This window comes from Schistocerca americana, chromosome 4 (genome assembly GCF_021461395.2).
Source record: "Schistocerca americana isolate TAMUIC-IGC-003095 chromosome 4, iqSchAmer2.1, whole genome shotgun sequence".
NCBI classification, from domain to species: domain Eukaryota; kingdom Metazoa; phylum Arthropoda; class Insecta; order Orthoptera; family Acrididae; genus Schistocerca; species Schistocerca americana.
Window position 1 is genome coordinate 426,376,330 of NC_060122.1, and position 24,855 is coordinate 426,401,184.

At 41.7% G+C, this 24,855-nt stretch overlaps 1 protein-coding gene across 1 annotated transcript in view; it reads left to right on the top strand.

Annotated features, from left to right (window-relative positions):
- The first annotated feature begins 15,623 nt into the window (after window positions 1-15,623).
- The window catches only part of LOC124614040, a 422,676-nt gene continuing 413,444 nt past the window's right edge, over window positions 15,624-24,855 (top strand). The window contains exon 1 of the mRNA XM_047142870.1: window positions 15,624-15,700. Coding sequence (XP_046998826.1) covers window positions 15,683-15,700 — 18 coding nt within the window. The 5' untranslated portion in view covers window positions 15,624-15,682. The remainder of the gene's footprint in view (window positions 15,701-24,855) is intronic.

A 24,855-nucleotide genomic window follows, 5' to 3' on the forward strand; every position in this document is an offset into this window, starting at 1 on the left:
GCAGAGCGCCGATGTTACAGAACTCTGTGCCTCTCACGGGAGAACAGAGTGAGATGAGTTTCGCAAGATACCTGTTTGCAGAATCCGTGTTGACTTCTAGAGAGGAGATTTTCATTCTCCAAAAAGGTCATAATACCTGAGCATAAAATATGTTCCATAATTCTACAAAAGATCGACGCCCACGATTAGGCCTGTACTTACGCTGCATCTCTCCTACGGCTCTTCTTGAAAGCGGGAATGACCTGAGCTTTTTTTGCCGGCCGGAGTGGCCGAGCGGTTCTAGGCGCTATAGTCTGGAGTAGTAGTAGTAGTAGTAGTAGTAGTAGAGGTGTTTGTGGGCGCACGAAATATAGTCTGGAACCGCGCGAGCGCTACGGTCGCAGGTTCGAATCCTGCCTCGGGCATGAATGTCTGTGATGTCCTTAGGTTAGTTAGGTTTAAGTAGTTCTACGTTCTAGGGGACTGATGATCTCAGAATTTAAGTCCCATAGTGCTCAGAGCCATTTTTGAACCTGAGCTTTTTTCCAGTCACTATGTACCCTTTGTTGCTCCAACGACCTAAAATAAACTGCTGCTAGAAGGGGAGCAAAGTCTTTCGCGTAATCTCTGTAGAATTTAGGGATATTTCCTGCGGTCCTGATGCCTTTCCGCTAGAAAGTGATTGAAGTTGTTTTTCTGTCCCTCGATCAGTTATCTCAGTATCTGCCATTTCGATTCGTTCGATGGTTGAAATGACAGACCATGTTACGAGCTTCCGCGATGAAAATTTCAGAAGACCGAATTCAGTATTTCGGTCTTCTCTGTCATTTTTTATTTCTGAGCCATTATGATCACTGAGTGACTGGCTAGATGATTTCGAACCGCTTACTGATTTTTCGTAAGACCAAAATCTCTGGAAGTTTTTAGTCAGATCGGTTGATAAATTTTACTTTCCAAGTCACTGCACGCTTCTCTCATTGATCTTCTTAAGCTCATTTTCGTTTCGTTCAGCTTTTGTTTGTCACCTAGCTTCTGTCTTCTCTTGAATCAGTGATGAATATCTCTTTGTTTACGTAGCAGTTTTCTAACATGGCTATTAAACCTTAAGATCTTGCTCGGAGCATTCTCGTCTAAGTCATCTGGAACAATGCTTCCCAATTTTAACCATTTTTGCTCCATGTCTTCGTCCCCAACGCTGAATGTTTGATGTTGACCACTCAAGTACTCTGCAATTTGTATCCTATCACTCTCGCTAACCAAAAATATTTCCCTGCCTTTCTTGACATCCGCGGCTGCTACGGTCGCAGATTCGAATCCTGCCTCGGGCATGGATGTGTGTTATGTCCTTAGGTTGGTTAGGTTTAAGTAGTTCTAAGTCCAGGGGACTTATGTCCTCAGGTGTTAAGTCCCACAGTGCTTAGAGCAATTTAAACCATTTTTTCTCGACATTCCTTATAATACCGGTCGTTATAGATGCTATCACAGCCTTATGATCGCTGATACCCTCCTCTACGTTAACTGATTTGAAGTTCAGTTCTGTTTATTGTTAGGAGGTCTAAGACGTCATCTTCCCGAGTTGTGTTTCTAACTATCTTGCTCGAAGTAATTCTTGGGCAAAGCATTCAAAGTCACACGAACCTCTGTCCCTGACAAGCAACAGCATGACTCTCCCAATCTATACCTGGCAAGTTGAAGCCACTACTACTAAAACAGCATTATCAGGAAACCTATTCACGATAATATGCTAGTTCTTTCCAAACCACTCTATCACTACATTTCCTGATGCAGGTGGTCTATAATAGCATAAGATTACCGTCTCTGACCCACCTTTGATGATGCTTAACTGCACCCAAATTAATTCAATTCCAAATCCTTGGCAATCTCGCTAGAAATTATCTAATTCTTTATTGCAATAAATACGCCGCCACCATTGGTGACTAACCCATCCTTACGACAAATATTCCAATCTGGATTTAGAATTTCGTTCCTGTTCACTTCCGGTTCCAACCAACTTTCTGTTCCTAGCACTATCTGAGCATTAAAACCTTCAATAAGCGATATTAATTCAAAGTCGTGCCATAGAAGCTCCTGCAGTTTACTATTACCATGTTAACTTTTTCTGTTTCCAATCTGGGGGGCGAGCGTTCTCTGTGAATAATATGGCCGATGTAGCTTCGATTTCGGCAGGTAGTTCATCTCTGGTCCCAAGAGGAGGAGGCGTCCTCTGAGTTAACAAAATCCCACGCCCGATAGCGAAGGTCGAAAAATTCGCATCCGGTACCATTTGGAAATCGTCTGAGCCTCTGGTTTAGACCTTCTACTCTGCTCCAAACCAGTTGGCTATCAACCGTGGGTACAACGCTTAGCCTTGCACCCTGAGTGCGATGCAAGCGTCTTCACCAAATCAGTCATCCGCCTGCAGGATCTGAGGATGATCTTCGAACCCAAGCGGCAGGCGTCATTCGTGTCGACATGAGTCATAATTTGCAGCCGGTTGCAAGTTATGGATAGCAATTTGCACCTGTTGCTAAGATGCAATGAGTCAGCGATGCGGTCGGTTCCCACTTTCGCCTTCCGCCCACAGGCACCCGAAGTCATCACCGGCCGCTATTCACTCTAGAGTGAAAACAGATCGTTGAGGCGTTGCTTATCAGAAGTCGCAGTGATAGACGTGTCACCAGGGGACTCCAATGGCACCAAAACTTTCGACGGTCTCGTTTCCAGTGCCTCGATGTCACTGAACAGTTGCCAGAAGCCTGTTGACCGTGGTCAATGCAGCTACTTTGTAGTTAAGCTCATGAGTCCCTTCTTAATGATGCCTGTTTTTCTGTTTAAGTATCTATTCAAGTTCGAATGACATAACATTAATACAGGCTTTTGTAGAAGATGAAAACAACTTTACATTTACATATGAAAACAAAGATTAGAAGTGTAACAGTCGCTTTAAACAGCCAATAGCCATAATTTACTTATTTTTGTATTTTATTTTTTAACGCAATTGATGATTATATGTGTCACAACGAGTTTACATCAGTAAAATGTTTGCCGAACGCCGATAACGTTTTTCTTGTTACTCAGAAAAGCCCGTTTTTTATTGTTCTTAGTTTATATTTCCTACTTTCCACGTCAAAACTGACGATATAACTGTTACTTTAATTTGATTTCCGATCGTCTGTTCTTTACCTACCCTTCTAACAGCTTCATCTTCTTAGAAAATGAAATCCGCTCATATTCTCCTACACAAAGCTAATTTTATAAATGTACACGATGAATTTCTGCGTTTTATACCAATATATTTATAATCTAATAGCAGTTGTTAGACAATTTTCTTCTTACAAAATGTAAACTTTCACAATCTGAAATCTCACTTATTAAACTATTCCGTGGCATTAAGTCGTCTTCGAATTATTATAAGGGTTACATCAGGGGAAAAAGTATGGTCTGCATTTAAAAGATGGAATATGTACTCATGAGAGGAGAATTTGATTTTCAATGTGCTTCTCTTAAGTTTATCACGTTTAAATATCTTTTCATCTCATTTTACTACTCATTTTAGTAGTTTTTATATAGCACTGAAATTATCTTGATGTTGTGATCTTCAGTCCAGAGACTGGTTTGATGCTGCTCTCCATTCTACTTTATCATGTGCAAGCCTCTTCATCCCCGAATAACTCCTGAACCTTACATCCTTCTGATTCTGCTAAGTGTATCAGTTTTTTGGTCTTCCTCTACAATTTTTACCCTCCACACTTCCCTCCAGTACTAAGTTGGTGATCCCTTGATGCCTTAGAAAGTTTCCTAGCAACCGATACTTTCTTCTAGGCAAGTTGTGTCACAAATTCCTCTTCTCACCAATTCTATTCAGTACCTCCTCATTAGTTACGTAATCTACCTATCTAATCTTCAGCATTATTCTGTAGCGTCACATTTCGAAAGCTTCTATTCACTTCTTGTCTAAACTAGTTATCGTCTATGTTTCACTTCTCCACATGGCTACAATCCATAGAAATACTTTCAGAAAAGGCTTTCTAGCACTAAAATCTGGACTCGATGTTAACAAATTTCTGTTCTTCAGAGGCGCTTTCCTTGCCATTGCCAGCCTACATTTTATATCCTCCCTACTTCGACGGTCATCAGATACACTCCTGGAAATTGAAATAAGAACACCGTGAATTCATTGTCCCAGGAAGGGGAAACTTTATTGACACATTCCTGGGGTCAGATACATCACATGATCACACTGACAGAACCACAGGCACATAGACACAGGCACATAGACACAGGCAACAGAGCATGCACAATGTCGGCACTAGTACAGTGTATATCCACCTTTCGCAGCAATGCAGGCTGCTATTTTCCCATGGAGACGATCGTAGAGATGCTGGATGTAGTCCTGTGGAACGGCTTGCCATGCCATTTCCACCTGGCGCCTCAGTTGGACCAGCGTTCGTGCTGGACGTGCAGACCGCGTGAGACGACGCTTCATCCAGTCCCAAACATGCTCAATAGGGGACAGATCCGGAGATCTTGCTGGCCAGGGTAGTTGACTTACACCTTCTAGAGCACGTTGGGTGGTACGGGATACATGCGGACGTGCATTGTCCTGTTGGAACAGCAAGTTCCCTTGCCGGTCTAGGAATGGTAGAACGATGGGTTCGATGACGGTTTGGATGTACCGTGCACTATTCAGTGTCCCCTCGACGATCACCAGTGGTGTACGGCCAGTGTAGGAGATCGCTCCCCACACCATGATGCCGGGTGTTGGCCCTGTGTGCCTCGGTCGTATGCAGTCCTGATTGTGGCGCTCACCTGCACGGCGCCAAACACGCATACGACCATCATTGGCACCAAGGCAGAAGCGACTCTCATCGCTGAAGACGACACGTCTCCATTCGTCCCTCCATTCACGCATGTCGCGACACCACTGGAGGCGGGCTGCACGATGTTGGGGCGTGAGCGGAAGACGGCCTAACGGCGTGCGGGACCGTAGCCCAGCTTCATGGAGACGGTTGCGAATGGTCCTCGCCGATACCCCAGGAGCAACAGTGTCCCTAATTTGCTGGGAAGTGGCGGTGCGGTCCCCTACGGCACTGCGTAGGATCCTACGGTCTTGGCGTGCATCCGTGCGTCGCTGCGGTCCGGTCCCAGGTCGACGGGCACGTGCACCTTCCGCCGACCACTGGCGACAACATCGATGTACTGTGGAGACCTCACGCCCCACGTGTTGAGCAATTCGGCGGTACGTCCAACCGGCCTCCCGCATGCCCACTATACGCCCTCGCTCAAAGTCCGTCAACTGAACATACGGTCACGTCCACGCTGTCGTGACATGCTACCAGTGTTAAAGACTGCGATGGAGCTCCGTATGCCACGGCAAACTGGCTGACACTGACGGCGGCGGTGCACGAATGCTGCGCAGCTAGCGCCATTCGACGGCCAACACCGCGGTTCCTGGTGTGTCCGCTGTGCCGTGCGTGTGATCATTGCTTGTACAGCCCTCTCGCAGTGTCCGGAGCAAGTATGGTGGGTATGACACACCGGTGTCAATGTGTTCTTTTTTCCATTTCCAGGAGTGTATTTTACTACCCAAATAGCAAAACTCATTTACTACTTTAACTGTCTTGTTTCCTAATCTAATTCCCTCAGCATCCTCTGATTTGATAGGACTACATTCAATTATTCTCGTTTTGCTTGTTGATGTTCATCTTATATCCTACTATCAATACATCGTCCATTCCGTTCACTTCCTTTTTGAGGTCCTTTGCTGTCCCTGACAGAATTACAATGTCGTTGGCAAACGTCAAAGTTTTTATTTCTTCTCCATGGATTTTAGTACCTACTCTAATGTTTCTTTTGTTTCCTTTACTGCTTGATCAATATATAGATCGAATAACATTGGGTTTAGGCTACAGCCCTGTCCATTTTCAATCGCTACTTCCCTTTCGTGCGCCTCGACTCTTATAACTGCCGTCTGGTTTCTGTAAAAATTATAAATAGCCTTTCGCTTCCTGTATTTTACCCCTGCCACCTTCAGAGTTTGAAAGAGAGTATTCCAGTCAACATTATCAAAAGCCTTCTCTAAGTCTACAAGTGCTGGAAACGTAGGTTTGCCATTCCTTAGCCAACCTTCTGAAATAAGTCGTAGAGTCAGTATTGCCTCACGTGTTCCAACATTTCTACGGAATCCGAACTGATCTTCCCCAAGGTCAGCTTCTACCATTTTTCCCATTCGTCTGTAAAGAATTCATTTCAGTATTTTGCAGCCGTGACTTATTAAACTGACAGTTGAGCAATTTTCACACATGTCAACACCTGCTTTCTTTGGGATTGGAATTATTATTTTCTTCTTGAACTCTGAGGTTATTTCACCTGTCTCATAGATCTCGCTCACCAGATGAAAGAGTTTTGTCATGGCTGGCTCTCCCAAGGCTCTCAGTAGTTCTAATGGAATGTTGTCTACTCTTGGGGCCTTGTTTCGAGTTTTTCAGTGCTCCGTCAAAGTCTTCACACAGTATCCTACCTCCCATTTCATCTTCATCTACATCCTCTTCCATTCCATAATATTGCCCTCAAGTACATCGCCCTTGTATAGGCACTCTATATACTCTTTCAGCCTTTCGGCTTCCCTTCTTTGCTTAGGACTGGTTTTCCATCTGAGCTCTTGATATTCATACATTTTTTTTTCTCCAAAAGTCTCTTTAATTTTCCTGTAGGCAGTATCTATCATACCTCCTTTCATTTGTCCTCTAGCCATCCCTCTTTAGCTGTTTTGCACTTCCTATCGATTTCATTTTTGAGACGTTTGTATTCCTTTTGGCCTGCTTCATTTACTGCATTTTTACATTTTCTTCTTTCATCAATTAAATTCAGTATCTCTTCTGTTACCCAGGGATTTCTACTGGTCCTCGTGTTTTTAACTACTTGATCCTCTGCTGCCTTCACAATTTCATCTCTCAAAGCCACCCATTCTCCTTCTACTGTATCTCTTTCCCCTGTTCTTGTCAATAGTTCCATAATGCTTCCTCTGAAACTCTCTTCAGCCTCTGGCCCTTTCAGTTTATCCAAGTCTCATCTCCTTAAATTCCTATTTTTTTGCAGTTTCTTCAGTTTTAATCTTCAGTTCATAACAAATAAATTGTGGTCAGAGTCCATCACTGCCCCTGGAAATGACTTACAATTTAAAACCTGGTTCCTAAATCTCTGTCTTACTACTATATAATATATCTGAAACCTTCCAGTGTCTCCAGGCCTCTTCCACTTATACAACCTTCTTTCATGATTCCCCATGACTATTAAATTTTCATGTCATGTAACTATCTGAATAATTTTTTATCGCATGATAAATTTCTTCCATATCTTCATCATCTGCGGAGCTAGTTGGCATATAAACTTGTACTTCTGTGATAGGCGTGGACTTCGTGTCTACTTGGCTACAATAATGCGTTCACTAAGCTGTTTGTAGTTGCTTATCCACGTTCCTATTTTTTTTATTCATTATTAAACCTACTCCTGCATTACGATTTTGTATTTATAACCCTGTATTCACCTGCCCAGAAGGTATCTTATTAAAATTATTTTGTAAAGAAAATGAAGTACCAATAAGATACTGGTTTATAAAACTCTCATCGCTGAGTGGCTTTACGTGACAAGGCGTTCTTGTTGCCGCCGGCACGGCATTGTAACATTGTTATGAATTACGAATTCCTCAGCAGTAAATAACTTTATTACTGAGCACACGAACACAAACACACAGAGCATACCATAACCTGCCAAGAAGTCGTAAAATGGTAAACAGGCAGCCAGCCGAAATGTGTGTCCAAATCCGTCAACAAGTTCTGCCCCAGTCGTCGTAAATGATATGTCGGTGGCGGCGGAGAGGGACAGCGTTCGTTAACATCGAAATCCGTGCTGGCAGTTCTTTTAGGTTGTTAAAAGTCCCAACATTTCCGTGACCCATCCTTTTTAGGTGGCAGCGTAAGAGTTGAGTTTTAATTGTCTTTTATTAATCCTTTGAGACGTACTTTGGAGGACCACAGAGGTCCTTAAATCTGTCTCTATGTTGTTGTTTATTGATATGCACGTATTCCCAATTTTTATTATTTATTCGTGTTGTACCAGGGAGCGAAGTATTTTATATGTGGCCCAGGTGCGTCATTAATGAATTCGATTTCGGGGACACGTCCGGTTGTGTTTCTAAGTTGGTCTAGTTCCTGACGTATTGTGGCAGTTCGCTTCCGTATCATCTGGTCTGTATTTTCCACGTTGGTGTCTCCAGGCAAATCTGTTCTGGTGTATGGATTCTCTCACAAGGAGATCGCCTGTAAACAGATTTTTTTAACTGTCTATATTTATAGTACATGAAGTTTAAAACTCACGTATCAATACACCATAGCAATTCGATGCAAAATTCTCGAGAAAATCGACTTTGAAGACATCTGAGGAACTTTAATTCTTTTTTATTTTTTCCGTTCATTTCGAATACCTAGAGTAGTTATATTTAACGTCCATCAAATACATGCTAATCAAAACGTATCTAATTATGTGTTATGAAAAGCGCATGTCTTCTTGTTTTTAATTACAGATCGCACGCATTGCAAATACAATTTCTTAATGATTGACATTTAACATAAGATTATTAACAAAACTTGTTTAAATTAAAACAAAATACTACCAATTTATTAACAATCTCTTACAAAATATCGATAATTAAGAGTTTATATTTGCAGTGAAAACTCGAATTTTTGGTGCGATATGTAATTAAAAACAAGAAGACTTTCAGTTTTCATAAAACATGATGAGTAGATAGATGTTAGTTAGCATATATTTGATTAACTTTATATTAAGAGAAACATAATCAGGTTCAGACTAGCGATCCACTGGTTACCCAAGTATCATTCTCCGACGCAGGCGAGTTTTTTGTTTTTTGAGGCACACAGTCCGTCATGAACAATCGCTTACAATGGCTTACAGTTCCTCAGAAAACAAAGTCGATTTCCTCGGGAATTTTTGAGAGTTGCATCAAATTGCTTTTGTGTATGCATATTTGAATTCTGAACTTCATCTACCACAAACGTAAACATATTAGAAAAAATCTCTCCTTGTCACACTTATTACGATCAGCTCACGGCTACTTCACCAGACGCCATGCCTATTTTCTATGTCACTCTGAATGCACGACAACAGTACTTATCTGTACTTACCACATACTCATTTTACAAGCACGAGTTCGAAGTTTCATTCCCTTGCGTTATTAACCGCAAATTGAGAAAGTGTCCTCTTATCTCAGAAAACGCTTCTTATATTTTGATTTGAAAAAGTCCTGAAACGGTCGAAACAAATTGTTCAATTTCCTATTTGCGATTATGGCTAATAAACATTCATTGTCCCAAATCCTGACTTTCGACCTGCATGATATGCTCTGTCCTTGGAGATGTAATGTTCGGTCTAAGTTAGGGCGTTTCTGGCTGAAGTATACAGCTGTTGTCTCTAGGGGATTTATTTTAATCTTGTTGTTGCGACACCACTGAGACGTTGAGTTGAGCTTGCAGCCTATTTATACTCGCTGTGTAATGCCGTCCGTTATTCAGGAAGGTCACATCATCGGCGAATTGTGCCAGCTTGATGTTATTTATGGTCGGACAGTCATTAACGTGATTGTGTACAACATCGGCATAAGGCAAACCCCTATGGTCTTTTTGTTTCTGATCTTTCTGCCTTCATTTTAACGTTGACCTGTCTTTTAGAAAGTTTACGACGAACTTGGTGTAGCAGAGTGCTATTGTAATTTGCTCATGTATCTTCCATATAAGATTGGCTTTCCACACCTTGTACAACTTCTCGACGTCGAGGTACACAGTGGCTGATGAATTGGAAAGGTTAAGATTACTAGTAATGTATTCCGTCAGCCAAAGTACTTGGAGCCCAGTAAAGATTTTCTGACAGAAGCCAAGATGTTTTTTTATGTGGTTTCACCTTTGACGAGAGGTTTTTAGATCCGAGCCTTAAGTACTCTTTCAAACACATTGCTTAGACTGTTCAGGAGTCTTATTGGGCGATGGTTTTCCGGTCGTCACCATTCCCTGTTAGGTTTAGGAATAGGGTCAATACTTGCTAATTTCTATTTCGTTGGGAGGTGTCCATTCAACAGACGGCTGTGATAAATTCTGGAAAGCACCATTGGTTTTCTCGGTAGACTTTTTAGCTATTTGTCATTTATCCTATCCGGTGCCGTTCCTTTGGAGCTGTTCAGTCTTTTTATCGTTGTCATTACTTCACTTGGTGCAGTTAGTTTTGGTTGTTCGTCGATGTCTGTAGTTAATATTCTCTGCGACATTTGGCTTTCTTTTATGGTGAAGTCTTCCTCGAGAAGTGTGTTTTGATCTCTGTAAACATCTACGAAGTTTTCTGCCTTGGCCAAATGATGTCTCCTTTAAAGGAACGAAAAGGGTTCTTGGGTCGATTTTGCGGCCGTAGTATTTTAAACTAATAGCCATTCTTCCTTCATTTCTAGTAGAAAATTGTTCAAAATGGTTCAAATGGCTCTGAGCACTATGGGACTTAACATCTGAGGTCATCATTCCCCTAGAACTTACAACTACTTAAACCTAACCAACCTAAGGACTTCACACACATCCATGCCAGAGGCAGGATTCGAACCTGCGACCGTAGCGGTCGCGCTGCTCCAGACTGAAGCGCTCGGCCAAAAATTGTTCATTTTCTCCTTACACTTCCCCTATCTTCATCCTATCAACCGTCTGCATTTACCTTCGTCCGTGTGGTATGTGAATTATTGCTAAAGTTTACGGAATTATTTTTTGGTGTTTAAGTTAATGGAGAATCGGCGGTAAAGGTTCATTCTGTATATCGTCATATATTATTGTAGCACCTACTAGGTCCTCTGCTTTGAGAATTTCTCGGTCTTGCAGTCCATTGCTCTGTCAATCTGATGTACATGTTCCCAGATCGAGTGACGCGGCAGTATTGTGATATACTAATCTGGAATATCGTCTAGTCTGTGACATGTTGTTCTTGCCCGATGCATTTTTCCGAGTTCTGTCTGGCGATCCGCTGACAGTTCGCTAATTGTCATGAGCTCGGGGTCATAGTTCATTCCCTTAATCATTACAACGATGGATCTGATGATATAGCGGTAAAGTGCGTGCCTGGATACCGCGAGGTCGTGGAACTGAATCCCGGTTGGACCACGCAAAATTTCAGTCATTCTTCAACCTAGCGTTCACCTGTCAGCGATGGCGGATTCCACGTTAAACTGTAGGTCACTTTTTCTCGAATGGATGGGGTAGACTAGAAACACGAAAGTCGCAGAAAGTCCAATTAAAAGACTCCCACTTGACCATTGAGCCATACATAACTGTAATCAAAACGGTCAGTACATCTGTTAGTTGCTCTCGTTGTGTTGGTATGTGTGTTGGGTCTTCTAGGCTCGATATTACTTCTTCCAGATATTCTTACCCATATCATTGCTCCCAGATTTCTTAAATTTTTAGAAGTTGTCCAGCCCTACGATTTGTATGTCTTGAATTCCGTAGTGGGTTTCGGCACCACACACCGTAAGGTGGCTTGCGGTGTGTAGATGGAGATTTATGTGTAGATGTAATACTGTTGCTCTTTGACCACGAGTTGCCTGAGTTTCAAGTTATATGAATAACTTCGCGAATTTGAAGACAATATCTGAAAAGACGAAATCCTGTCGGCACCGCAGAATGCAACAGCAAATACGTGTGGAGTTTCACTAAGAACCGTACACAGAATATTTTCTGAAGCACGGGAAACGAAAACCTGTGCTCAAGAAAAAAAGGTTCAAATGTGCGTGAATTCCTATGGGACCAAACTGGTGAAGTTATCGGTCCCTAGAGTTACAAACTACATAAACTAACTTATGCTAAGAACAAAACACACACACACAAACCCATGCCCGAAGGAGAACTCGAACCTCTGGCGGGAAGGGCTGCGCAATCCGTGACATGGCGCCTCAAACCACGCGGCCACTTCGAGCCGCTGTGTTCAAGAAATGAAGTTTCAGTCACCTAGGAAACATATTATTGGAAGAAAATCTTAGTGATTTGAAAGACTTTCAGACAGATGTTTCACATGGATTCCTTTGGAATGTGTCTGTACAGATCACTTATCATTGTGCATTATGGTTTTTAAATGGAACGTCGTTGTCTATAAGTGTCATTAGAGACTTCCACAGCTTGAGACGTTTTTCTAGCAGTCAGTCAAGACGACGTCAGTCATTTCCATAGCCAGTTTCTTCGAGAAATGCGACTTTGGAATCGCTTTCGTGATGAATATCTCCTGTGTCGACCAAACTTGGCGAAGGTGTGGGTTTTCCCTAATCTAAGAAGATTTTCATGATGCTCTTCTACGTCTGCTGAATGCTTTTTCAGAGTTTTCGGGGCTTGCCTAACTTTTCAAAGGCTCTCCCAACATGTTATACAATTGTTATGAACAGTAGAATCGATGCAAAGACATATGGGTTTAATCTTGACAAAGAGACATTGCAGCAGACGGAGAAAAAACTTGAAGTTGAATAAGGACGGGGAAGGAAATCGGCCCTATCTTTCTAAATGTACCATCCTGACATTTGCCCTCGGCGATTTAGAGAAACATCGGAAAACCTAAATCTAGATGGCCTCACAAGCTTTGAACCCCGGACCTTCGGAATGTGAGACCAATGTCTGACGCACTCGGACACAATGATTGGGTGGTAAATAACAGTACAAGTAGCCCCGCCAGGGGGCAGTACCGATAGAGAAGTGCGATTAGCGGAAGAGTGAACGCAGCTAATAAGAAAGTCCCACATGATTTAGTCCAGGTGGAGGATTTTTTATCATTTGGTCAGTGTCTTGTATGAGTTTGGCTTGCCGTACCTTATCACATTCTTTCTCGACGCCGAGGTATACTTCCACTGATTACTTGGAAAGGTGAAAGTTAGTAGTAATGTGTTCCGTCAGATTGGGGAACTGCAAGTGATGTTCAATAAAAAGTGACACCAGCATTCTAACAACTTTCTTTCAGAAGTTTACAAATTCAAACTTTTAATTACTTCCAGTATACTGCACCTCCAATGCTATACACCTTTCCCATCTTCGTTACTCTCCTGCACTTCAAAAAAATGGCTCTGAGCACTATGGGACTTAACATCTGTGGCCATCAGTCCCCTAGAACTTAGAACTACTTAAACCTAACTAACCTAAGGACATCACACACATCCATGCCCGAGGCAGGATTCGAACCTGCGACCGTAGCAGTCCCGCGGTTCCGGACTGAGCGCCTAGAACCGCTAGACCACCGCGGCCGGCTCCTGCACTTCAAAATCACCTCTAAATCATCGTTTATTATCAAAACGCCGTGACTGGGGGTCCTTTTTGACAATAGAGTAAATGAAAAAGTCGAATGGTACCAGGTCTGGCCAGCAATGTAAATGGAATACCACAGATATGCCTTTTGCAGCTAAAATCTCTATCACAGTCTGGACAACGTGAGGTGTGGCGTTATATTGATTTTGAAGCTTCCAGCATTCAACAAGTTCTTCCCTCTTCTGAACTTGAGTCTTCATCACTTGGCATAGGCACTGCCTGCAGTATGCTGCACTGGCCGCAGTACCTCTTGGAAGCATTTTAATCGAACAGTGACCTTATTCGCAGACTTCTGTAAAAGCCGTTTTTGGGCATGTTGCACCCGTTATAGGATATTTCGTTTCATTTCTGTGTCGTAATAACCTAACCACGTTTTACCGGCTCCAGTGACACTTTGCCACGAAGCAATATCTTCGTAATCAGCACCCTGTTTCCGTTAACGGCACACATAAAAACAATCCCGCTTCTGACCCAGAAAAAGCAGTAATGATACCCAGCGTGCGCACATTCTAGACACGTGCATATCTTCCTTTAAAAAAGTGTGAGCTCTTCAAATTGACATCTGGTGTGTTTTACCTTATCATCTTTTTTTCTTCTGCTCCAAACGGCTGTATGTTTTTACATTACTCTTCCGAAGGCTCTATTTCCACTTCACCTTCAGATAGTTTTTTGTATAGCTTCTTCCATGCAATTCTCTTATTTACATTCCATAACATATCACTGGAAAGACGGAATTTATGGGTTTTCAATAATTCAATTGCGTTTACTGGCACAGATGGGTAAATTGTTTCCAGTCCCTCTGATCATGATCATCGTAAACCATTTTATCACCCACTCTGACATAATGGTATCATCTTCTTCCTGCAATTTCTTAATTTCTTAACAAAAATCACGCATTTCTGCCAGTTCAGCAACATCAACAGTGTTGCCTATTTGTTTTGTGTAACAATTTTCCATGATGCACCTGAGTTTGATATAACACCCTTAGATCCACAGTAACGTATACTGAGCTGTTGCTGATTTCACTACTAGAAAGACTTCTGCGACATCAACATCTTCTATATTACTAAAACATCTGTTACAACTTTCTCTGAATGAGTACCAACCCCATCAGCTTCACTCCATCATTAACACAAATAAAATCGGCTATAACATCAAAAATCAATGACACTATCAGAAGAAGAAACGTTTTTTGCCCGAGAATTCATAGAATTTTGATCTACATCAGTACGTACATTGCTGTCTGCTACATTCACTCTCTCATATTTATTTAAATTATTTGGCTGCTGCAAATAGTCCCCTTTTTCAGCTTGTTTTGTTTCTCCCTTCCACAAAATATTCCCCGTTGACTGAACGCTTTGCTTAATTTCAGTCTGTAATCTATTACGCTCTGTGTAATTTCGCCTAATTGCCATTTATTTTAACTAGACCACCCACTAGTAAATTTATAGAATTCACTACCTTTTCAGAGCTATTCAGTACACCTACACTGATTTATTTCTCTGAAAATCTACAGTCACTAGTGACTTGGCTAACACAGTTTCGTTCAGTTTATTCCTTTTTAAATTCGCACTGAGGAGAACACAAGTTTCAAAAACTCATCTGTACACGAGACAGTTCACTTTTCGTCGCACGTGAAGCCGGCTCCCTGCTCTGCCCTGTGCCGCTGCTGCTGCCGCGTGGCTTGCTCGGTTCCCCGCTTCCTGACGCGGATAAGACCGCTGCTCGCGGTTATTGACACTGTGGCTTCCGATGTTCTCCAACTTCGGTCCCTAAGTCGTTTGGATTCTCTTCATTTATCGTCATTTTCACGCTGTTCTGACTTCGCTCATTATCTAAATTATTAAACTCTGCGTTTGCCAGCGATTGCGTCATACAAATCCCAATCAGGCCGCCATATTAAGAAGTTCTAGTACAGTTTAGAAATAATAACTGATCCATACTTGTTGCGATACGTTGAATAAAAGTTTGACTTGTACAGAACACGTTTATTAAAACATATTTGCTAGTACCACACTATACGAGCATGTTACTGCCATGGGCGCCAACAACTGCCCGTGCCTTGCTTCAGTGTTTCCTTCCTGCGCCCACTGCCTGACGTCGCATCCGCCAGCTGCAAAGGGCGCGCTCTCAACAAGACAGCAATGCAAAATACATTCCTGACCACATTTGTAATTACATATTATATTTAAGTGGAGGCTGTGACTTAAGAACGACACTAATATTTTGTTTTCTCAGGTGCTGGTAGATGGCTGTCCTACTCACTACACGCGATTGAGAGAATTGGTGGGTCTACACTGACCATCCCTCGTAACGTAAGAATGCAAAGCCTTGCGAAGGTAATGTTTACTTGCGCTTAAGTGGTTAAGATGCCACGAGCTTTCCACCTTGTACGAGGTCCATTCAAGTTCTAAGGCCTCCGATTTTTTTTCTCCGGACTGGAAAGAGATAGAAACATGCGCATTGTTTTAAAAATGAGGCCGCGTTCATTGTAAATACGTCTCAGAGATGGCAGCACCGTACGGCAGATGGAATTTTACGCCAACGGCGAGAATGAGAACTGTTTTAAATACTTAAAATGGCGACGTTTTCCTTACTTGAACAGCATGCAATCATTCGTTTTCTGAATTTGCTTGGTGTGAAACCAATTGAAATTCATCGACAGTTGAAGGAGACATGTGGTGATGGAGTTATGGATGCCTCGAAAGTTCGTTCATGGGTGCGACAGTTTAATGAAGGCAGAAAATCGTGTGACAACAAACCGAAACAACCTCGGGCTCACACAAGCCGGTCTGACGACATGATCGAGAAAGTGGAGAGAATTGTTTTGGGGGATCGCCGAATGACTGTGGAACAGATCGCCTCCAGAGTTGGCATTTCTGTGGGTTCTGTGCACACAATCCTGCATGACGACCTGAAAATGCGAAAAGTGTCATCCAGGTGGGTGCCACGAATGCTGACGGACGACCACATGGCTGCCCGTGTGACATGTTGCCAAGCAATGTTGACGCGCAACGACAGCACGAATGGGACTTTCTTTTCGTCGGTTGTGACAATGGATGAGACGTGGATGCCATTTTTCAATCCAGAAACAAAGCGCCAGTCAGCTCAATGGATGCACACAGATTCACCGCCACCAAAAAAATTTCGGGTAACCGCCAGTGCTGAAAAAATGATGGTGTCCATGTTCTGGGACAGCGAGGGCGTAATCCTTTACCCATTGCGTTCCAAAGGGCACTACGGTAACAGGTGCATCCTACGAAAATGTTTTGAAGAACTAATTCCTTCCTGCACTGCAACAAAAACGTCCGGGAAGGGCTGCGCGTGTGCTGTTTGACCAAGACAACGCACCCGCACATCGAGCTAACGTTACGCAACAGTTTCTTCGTGATAACAACTTTGAAGTGATTCCTCATGCTCCCTACTCACCTGACCTGGCTCCTAGTGACTTTTGGCTTTTTCCAACAATGAAAGACACTCTCCGTGGCCGCACATTCACCAGCCGTGCTGTTATTGCCTCAGCGATTTTCCAGTGGTCAAAACAGACTCCTAAAGAAGCCTTCGCCGCTGCCATGGAATCATGGCGTCAGCGTTGTGAAAAATGTGTACGTCTGCAGGGCGATTACGTCGAGAAGTAACGCCAGTTTAATCGATTTCGGGTGGGTAGTTAATTAGAAAAAAAATCGGGGGCCTTAGAACTTGAATGCACCTCGTACTGCTTAGTCATCATCAAGTGGAATGATTGCCAGAGGGCTACTGGGACACGCGTCCATACTCTAGCTGCTGCGCGTGACGTCACGGTGGACACGGCATCGTCGTATACGAGCATTGTTAGATGAGCCCGCTTCAGCTTCGCGATGAGTTTTAGGCCACCGTCTCTGTTACGGGTGCTGTGATTATTTCGGTCGCTTCTATAACTACACTACCCCATAAGCCATTATTGCATATACGACAGGGGTATCTCTTATAATAACTTTCTGGATAAGACGGTTGGCAACGATACTGAGTTGAAAGGGGCTGTTAAAGTGAAAATAATATCTGACTTTCTGTGACTAACTTGTCGCGCGGAGTGGCCGCGCGATTTGAGGCTGCATGTCACCGATTGCGCGGTCGCTCCCGCCGGAGGTTAGAGTCCTACCTCTGGCATGGACATTTGTGTTGTTCTTAGATAAGTTAGTTTAAGTAGTGTGTAAGCCTAGGGACCCATGACTTCAGCAGTTTGGTTCCTTAGGAATTCACACATATTTAAACATTTGTGGCTAATATTTTTCTATTTTTATATCAAGATGGAGTTTCCTGCAGTCCTCAGAACATAGTAAGGAAGCAGACATGGATATTTAGGGGAGATTGTTCGCTGTGTACTGTTTCCGTTCTAGTGGTCGGATCATGAATTCATCAGTGTGTAATGAAATTGGAACAGGCCTCAGATCAGTGGTATAGACTATCATTCCGTTTTATTGGGTGAATGACAGCGAGACTAGCTGTCTTTCTCTAAACTACGTATTTCGTACGTTTTACTATTTATTTGGTTTTCTGTCTTAGCAGTGTTCATATTTGAGTTAATGGCAACTAGTTTCAAAAGTATATGTTCATTTGCAAACAATTACCTGATTTGTTCGCTTGTGATTAATGAAACGCCGGCCGGTGTGGCCGTGCGGTTCTAGGCGCTTCAGTCTGGAACCGCGTGACCGCTACGGTTGCAGGTTCGAATCCTGCCTCGGGCATGGATGTGTGAGATGTCCTTAGGTTAGTTAGGTTTTAGTAGTTCTAAGTTCTAGGGGACTGATGACCATAGATGTTAAGTCCCACAGTGCTCAGAGCCATTTGAACCATTTGATTTATGAAACAATTTTATAGTATAACATTATACTTTTAGAGCTGTTGCCTGCGGTTCACCATTCTATGTCCTCATTGCTGCTAACTACAATAGTATATCCTTAAGGTTACTACTAATGTAGTAGTAGCATCAGTGACATACTATAGAAGTAGGGGTGTAAATGTGGAAGCGTGTGGGTAATGTGGAAACGTCTAGTATCTGGTCTGCGGAGTGCTGCACTGTAGTGGCGCAGCCAGAAATTTTTGCAATAGTTCCTATTTGTCACGGTAGAGGGTTAGAAGTCAGTTGAGCATCAGACGCCGTGACAGTGATGCAATTTACGTTCGCGCAGTTTCTAAACCTTTTTCGAGGTAAGTTGTGCTATTATACTTATCTATATACTTTGTAGTTATCTTTCTTTACGTCTGATAGCTTATAAAGGGAGGTGCATAGAAGGTTTTACCAGTTCTTTGTCAACCTTAAACGGATAGTTGCTTGATGTAATCTGCCAAAATTTAAAATGGCCTTTGTGTAGGTAATGTGGAAGCATACATACGATGGCACTGTAGGAACTTTTCCACAATACCGACATCAAATACATCACTTCTAATACGTTTTGCGCCTGTTTCTATATGCCACGAAAGCTAACTGATCTGAAACCGATATCTATTGTGAAGAAGTGAGATGCTGCAAACATGATTAAGGCTATAATAGCCTCAAGGGAAAGCAGGTGGGGTTAAGAAAAGCGGAAAAAGCTTTCAGTGTACCTCAGACGACACTTCAAAGGTTTGTGCATAGTGATATGTCACCTGAAGATTGTGTTTCTTTGAGACTTGGACGTAAGCTTGTACTACCTGATGCTATTGAGAAATACGTGTGTGTCTCCACAAGATATCATGCCAGTCCCTCCTCTATAGAGGACGGTTTCCAATAGAGGTTGTAAGCCAGGTACATCAGCTGTTTTGACACCTTCGCCTTATAAAACACGCCTTGAAGACTCCTTACTGAAGGGTAAACAGAAGCTTCCTAAGGCACCTGCCAAAAGCAAGAAAAAACGTGAAACTCCTCCTAGAAACCCGTGCAAGAAACGGCTTAACTTAACTGAGGATTCAGATGAAGAGCCCAATGCACCAACTGTCTCTTCAGGCGAGTCACATTTGGATCTCGCAGTTGGGGAAGAAAAACCTACTGAAGAAGATGCAATTTGTATTTTTTGTGAAGGCGCATTTTCCAAAGACCTTTGGGGAAAATTGTGGATTAAGTGTGTAATGTGTGAGGAGTGGAGTCACTCTTTGTGTGCCGGAAATGAAGGAGATATTTACATATGCGATTTTTGCAAGTGAATTTCGCTTATGAAGCACTTTTATAATACAGTTGCGTTTAAAAATATTTTTGAGTATATTAAATTTAATACAAAATAAAATATGATAAGATAGTCACACTAATCAACGGACATGCACCAACTAAGATCACTAACAAAAACAAAGTGGAAGAAGTAGAAGAATTCTGGAACCAATTAGATAATATTGACCAAAACATCCCAAATAACCATGTCAAAATCCTTATGAGCGATTTCAATGCACAAATCGGTAAAGAAAAGAAATATCGATATTGGGTAGGTAAATGGTCAGGGCATACACAGACCAACCGGAATGGCATGCGACTCATTGAAATCTGCAAAAACCACGACCTATTTTTCAAATCATCATTTTTCAAGAAAAGAGCCTCGAAAACGAAAACTTGGATCTCACCTAATCTATTACTAGGTGAATATCAGTTGGATCATGTAATGATCTCCCGCGTAAATACAGTAGAAATCATGAAGCTTAAAGTCCTTAATGGACTAGACCTAGATTCCGACCATTACCCAACAAAATTCTCCCTAGATGTCATTCCAGAAAAAAGAAAATTCTCTAAGAAATCTGTACACCGTAAATATGATGTACAAAAGATAAATGGTAGTGAACAATTTACAAAAGAAACACAAAATTTAAAACCACAAAATTGGCAACAACTGCAAGCAGGACTTTTAAAAGACGGTGAAACTGTAGCACCGCAAACAAGAACACGTAAACACCGATGATGGACAGATGAGTGTGACCGACTGATAAATCTCAGACAACAGGCGTGGCAAAATTGGTTGTGCAACAAAAATCAAAAGACCCTGGAAGATCTCAAAGATACCAGGAAACAGTCACAAAAGCAGTACGAACAGTCCGTAAACAACACAAAGACAAAAAATTGCGAGACATAGAAAATGATTTCAAGAAAAACAATTCCCGAAATTTCTACATTCAAACAAAAATTAACAAAGTTCTCTCCTCCATCACTCCAATTCAAAAATAAACATGGGGAAATTGCCCATACCAACACCGAAAACTGTGAAATTCTTGCAAAATACTTTTCTAAATTACTGAATTGTGAAAAGCCTGGAGAAAAATTTGAGTTCCATCACACACAACAAAACCTAGACTCAAAGCCACCAAGTTTACAGGAGATTAAAGAGATAATTCAGTCACTGAAAAATAACAGAGCATCAGGAGAAGACCAAATCATCGCAGAATTATGGAAAAATGTAGGAGAAAATCTCATTGCAAAACTCAAAGAAATTATACATGAATCTGGAAAACTGAAAAAATCCCCACAGATTGTAAGACAGCAATCATACATCCTCTGTACAAAAAAGGAAGTAAAACAGACCCCAACAACTGTCGTGGAATCTCTTTATTGTTAATAACATACAAAATTCTGTCTAAAGCCCTACTAAACCGAGCAGAACCTCAGCTGGATTCAAAACTAGGCGAATACCAAGGTGGATTCAGAAAAGGTCGATCATGTGTAGAACAAATCCTTAACTTGAAAAACTCAATGAAATATTTTCATAGTACTTCAAACAAAAGTTATGTCATCACGTTTGTCGACTTTAAAAAAGCATATGGCAGTATAGAGCGAGAATCCCTTTTTGAAGTATTAGCAGAATTTGGACTAGATCAAAAGACAACAAACATCATAAAAGAAACACTCACGGAGACCAAACCCTAAGTAAAATTTATGGGAGAATTGAGCAAAGAATTTGTAATAGACACAGGAGTACGTACGACAAGGGGATGTACTGTCCCCAGTGCTCTTCAATTGTGCTCTTGAAAAACTTGTTAGAGAATGGAGAAAAGCAGGTGCACCAGGACACAGACTGGGACCAAGACGTAAGGGCATAGAGTTAGACTGTTTAGCATTTGCTGCTGACATGACACTGATCGCACAAGACATTACCGATGCACAGAAACAGCTAGAATTATTACAAGAGCAGGCAGAAAAAATAGGATTACAAATTTCATTTGAAAAAGCAAAATTTATGACTGACATCAACGATGCACCTTCTGATCTCAAAATTGGTAATAACGACATCTCTCGAGTAAAAGAATTTAAATATTTAGGTGAATGGATTGCAGAAAATTGTAATGAAAAGAAATCTGTCAGATCAAGAGTCCAGAAAATGGAGACGGCGTTTCAATTAACAAAAAACATTTACAACAAAAAGAGTCTCTCGTTGAACTGCAAAATACTACACTACACAACAGTAATTAAACCCGAAGCTCTCTACGCATCTGAGACACTAAACCTTCAACACAGAACACTAAAAGAGGAATTAGAAGTGAAAGAACGTAAAATAATGAGGAAAATCCTAGGACCAAGAACTAAAGATGGAGTGCATTATCCAAAGCCCAATGCAGAAATATATAAAAATATCTCCAAAATAACAGACACAATGCGCATGAGAAGAATCCAGTTCATGGGGCATTTAGAAAGAATGGACTCAAACACGTTAACGCACAAAATCCATACATTTTAAAGAACAAAACTACAAGACCGAACTGGTACAAACAGACAGAAAAAGACCTGAGAGAATTAGGGTCTCCAAATCTACACGATAGAAATGAAATCAGAAAAATCACAAACACACGGGGTTTTGAGCAAGAAGAGAGAAAAACTAACCGACATACATGGTCTATGCAACGAAAGCTAGCCCATTCGTTGTTTATGAAGGAATACTGGGCGAAAAGGAAGGCCAACAAATGTTGATTACGCGTGGTCCTAAGTGATCCATCCGCGAAGAAGAAGAAGAAAATAGTTTCTAACATTTTCAATAGTTTCCGTTTGAAGTAATCAGTTTCCCACAGTTTTAAGGCGTTTCCACATTATCTGCACTTCTTGAAAAATTAGTGAGTTGCTGTGCAAGCAGAAAATGTTTTTTAATTTTTAACATATTTAGTTTTTGTGTTTCATAATATTACATTCATTGCTAAAACATTATGAATTAGCTTTGGCTAATTTTTGAAGCTGAAAGAGAAGTAAACATTTCTTTTATACAGCAAAAACAAACTGGGTTTCCACATTTACACCCCTACCTCTAGTAGTTAGCAGCATCATGGACTAGCTGTAGTACTTAATAATTTAGTAGTATCATGGAAATACTGTAGTACATCATAGCACCGAGGACACTGATTGTTTTAATGAGAACGGTTGAGAACAACTCGAAATGTGTAACTGCTACCCAATGAGATTATTTCATTAATCACAGCGAATGATTCAAGGAATGGTTTGGAAATGAACAAATACGCCAGAAAATAGTCACCACTAACTTAAATGTGAACACAACTAACCTATAAAACTATAGAAACAGTAAGAGTAAAGGAAGTAACTGGTCCTTCTGCTAACACAATGTCGGAATTCCACAAAGGTAACATTTGCTTGACTTGTCATGGTGTAATTACGCCGTGTAATAAAATCGTATGCGTAACGGAGCAGCTGGACATCGTGAAACAAGTAGACGTTTCTAGACTTCTCAACCAGAACGCGAAAAGGCACCTCACAACCTCAGTCCACATTCCTTGCATCTCTCACTTCATCTCCCGCCATGTGTTTTAAATGGGGAAGTCGCAAAAAGGTGAGTATAGACCATACATAATGATAAACGAGATACCCAAGGAACTTGAACTAAAAATTTTGCAAGAACGGCAACTTTCTTCCCGAGAAATTCTGTTACATAAACTTACATAAAAGTGTTCCACACTGTAGCAAATCGTCGTCTAATAACGAACATTAAATCATGCGACATCAAAAAGCAGTGGACCGATAGTATCTGATTATACAGGGTGATTCAAAAAGAATACCACAACTTTAAAAATGTGTATTTAATGAAAGAAACATAATATAACCTTCTGTTATACATCATTACAAAGAGTATTTAAAAAGGTTTTTTTTCACTCAAAAACAAGTTCAGAGATGTTCAATATGGCCCCCTCCAGACACTCGAGCAATATCAACCCGATACTCCAACTCGTTCCACACTCTCTGTAGCATATCAGGCGTAACAGTTTGGATAGCTGCTGTTATTTCTCGTTTCAAATCATCAATGGTGGCTGGGAGAGGTGGCCGAAACACCATATCCTTAACATACCCCCATAATAAAAAATCGCAGGGGGTAAGATCAGGGCTTCTTGGAGGCCAGTGATGAAGTGCTCTGTCACGGGCTGCCTGGCGGCCGATCCATCGCCTCGGGTAGTTGACGTTCAGGTAGTTACGGACAGATGAGTACCAATGTGGTGGCGCTCCATCCTGCTGAAATATGAATTGTTGTGCTTCTTGTTCGAGCTGAGGGAACAGCCAATTCTCTAACATCTCCAGATACTGTAGTCCAGTTACAGTAGCACCTTCGAAGAAAAAGGGACCAAAAACTTTATTGGCTGAAATGGCACAGAAAACGTTCACCTTAGGCGAGTCACGTTCATACTGAGTTGTTTCCCGCGGATTCTCAGTGCCCCATATACAGACATTGTGACGGTTGACTTTCCCGTTAGTGTGGAAAGTTGCTTCATCACTAAACACAATCTTTGAAACGAAAGATTCATCTGTTTCCATTTGAGCAAGGATAAAATAACAGAAATCGATTCTTTTAATCTTATCAGCTGCAGACAGTGCTTGAACCAATTTCGGACGATAAGGTTTCATAACTAACCTTTTTCGTAGGACTCTCCATACAGTTGATTGTGGAATTTGCAGCTCTCTGCTAGCTCTGCGAGTCGATTTTCCTGGGCTGCGAACAAATGCTTGCTGGATGCGTGCTACATTTTCATCACTCGTTCTCGGCCGTCCAGAACTTTTCCCTTTGCACAAACACCCATTCTCTGTAAACTGTTTATACCAACGTTTAATACACCACCTATCAGGAGGTTTAACACCATACTTCGTTCGAAATGCACGCTGAACAACTGTCGTCGATTCACTTCTGCCGTACTCAATAACACAAAAAGCTTTCTGTTGAGCGGTCGCCATCGTAGCATCAACTGACGCTGACGCCTAGTCAACAGCGCCTCAAGCGAACAAATGTACAACTAAATGAAACTTTATAGCTCCCTTAATTCGCCGACAGATAGTGCTTAGCTCTGCCTTTTGTCGTTGCAGAGTTTTAAATTCCTAAAGTTGTGGTATTCTTTTTGAATCACCCTGTATGAGAGCAATGGCAAACTTCAGTTATGTTCCACGTAGCTTACATGCCTAAGGGCGACCATAAAAAGCGATCCAAATGCGAGGACCACCTAAAATCAGTAGAAGAGAAGACAATGGAAGAGTTAGATTTGCTTGTAGAGTTCGGATAAGTGCTTGCATGTATGAAGGAGA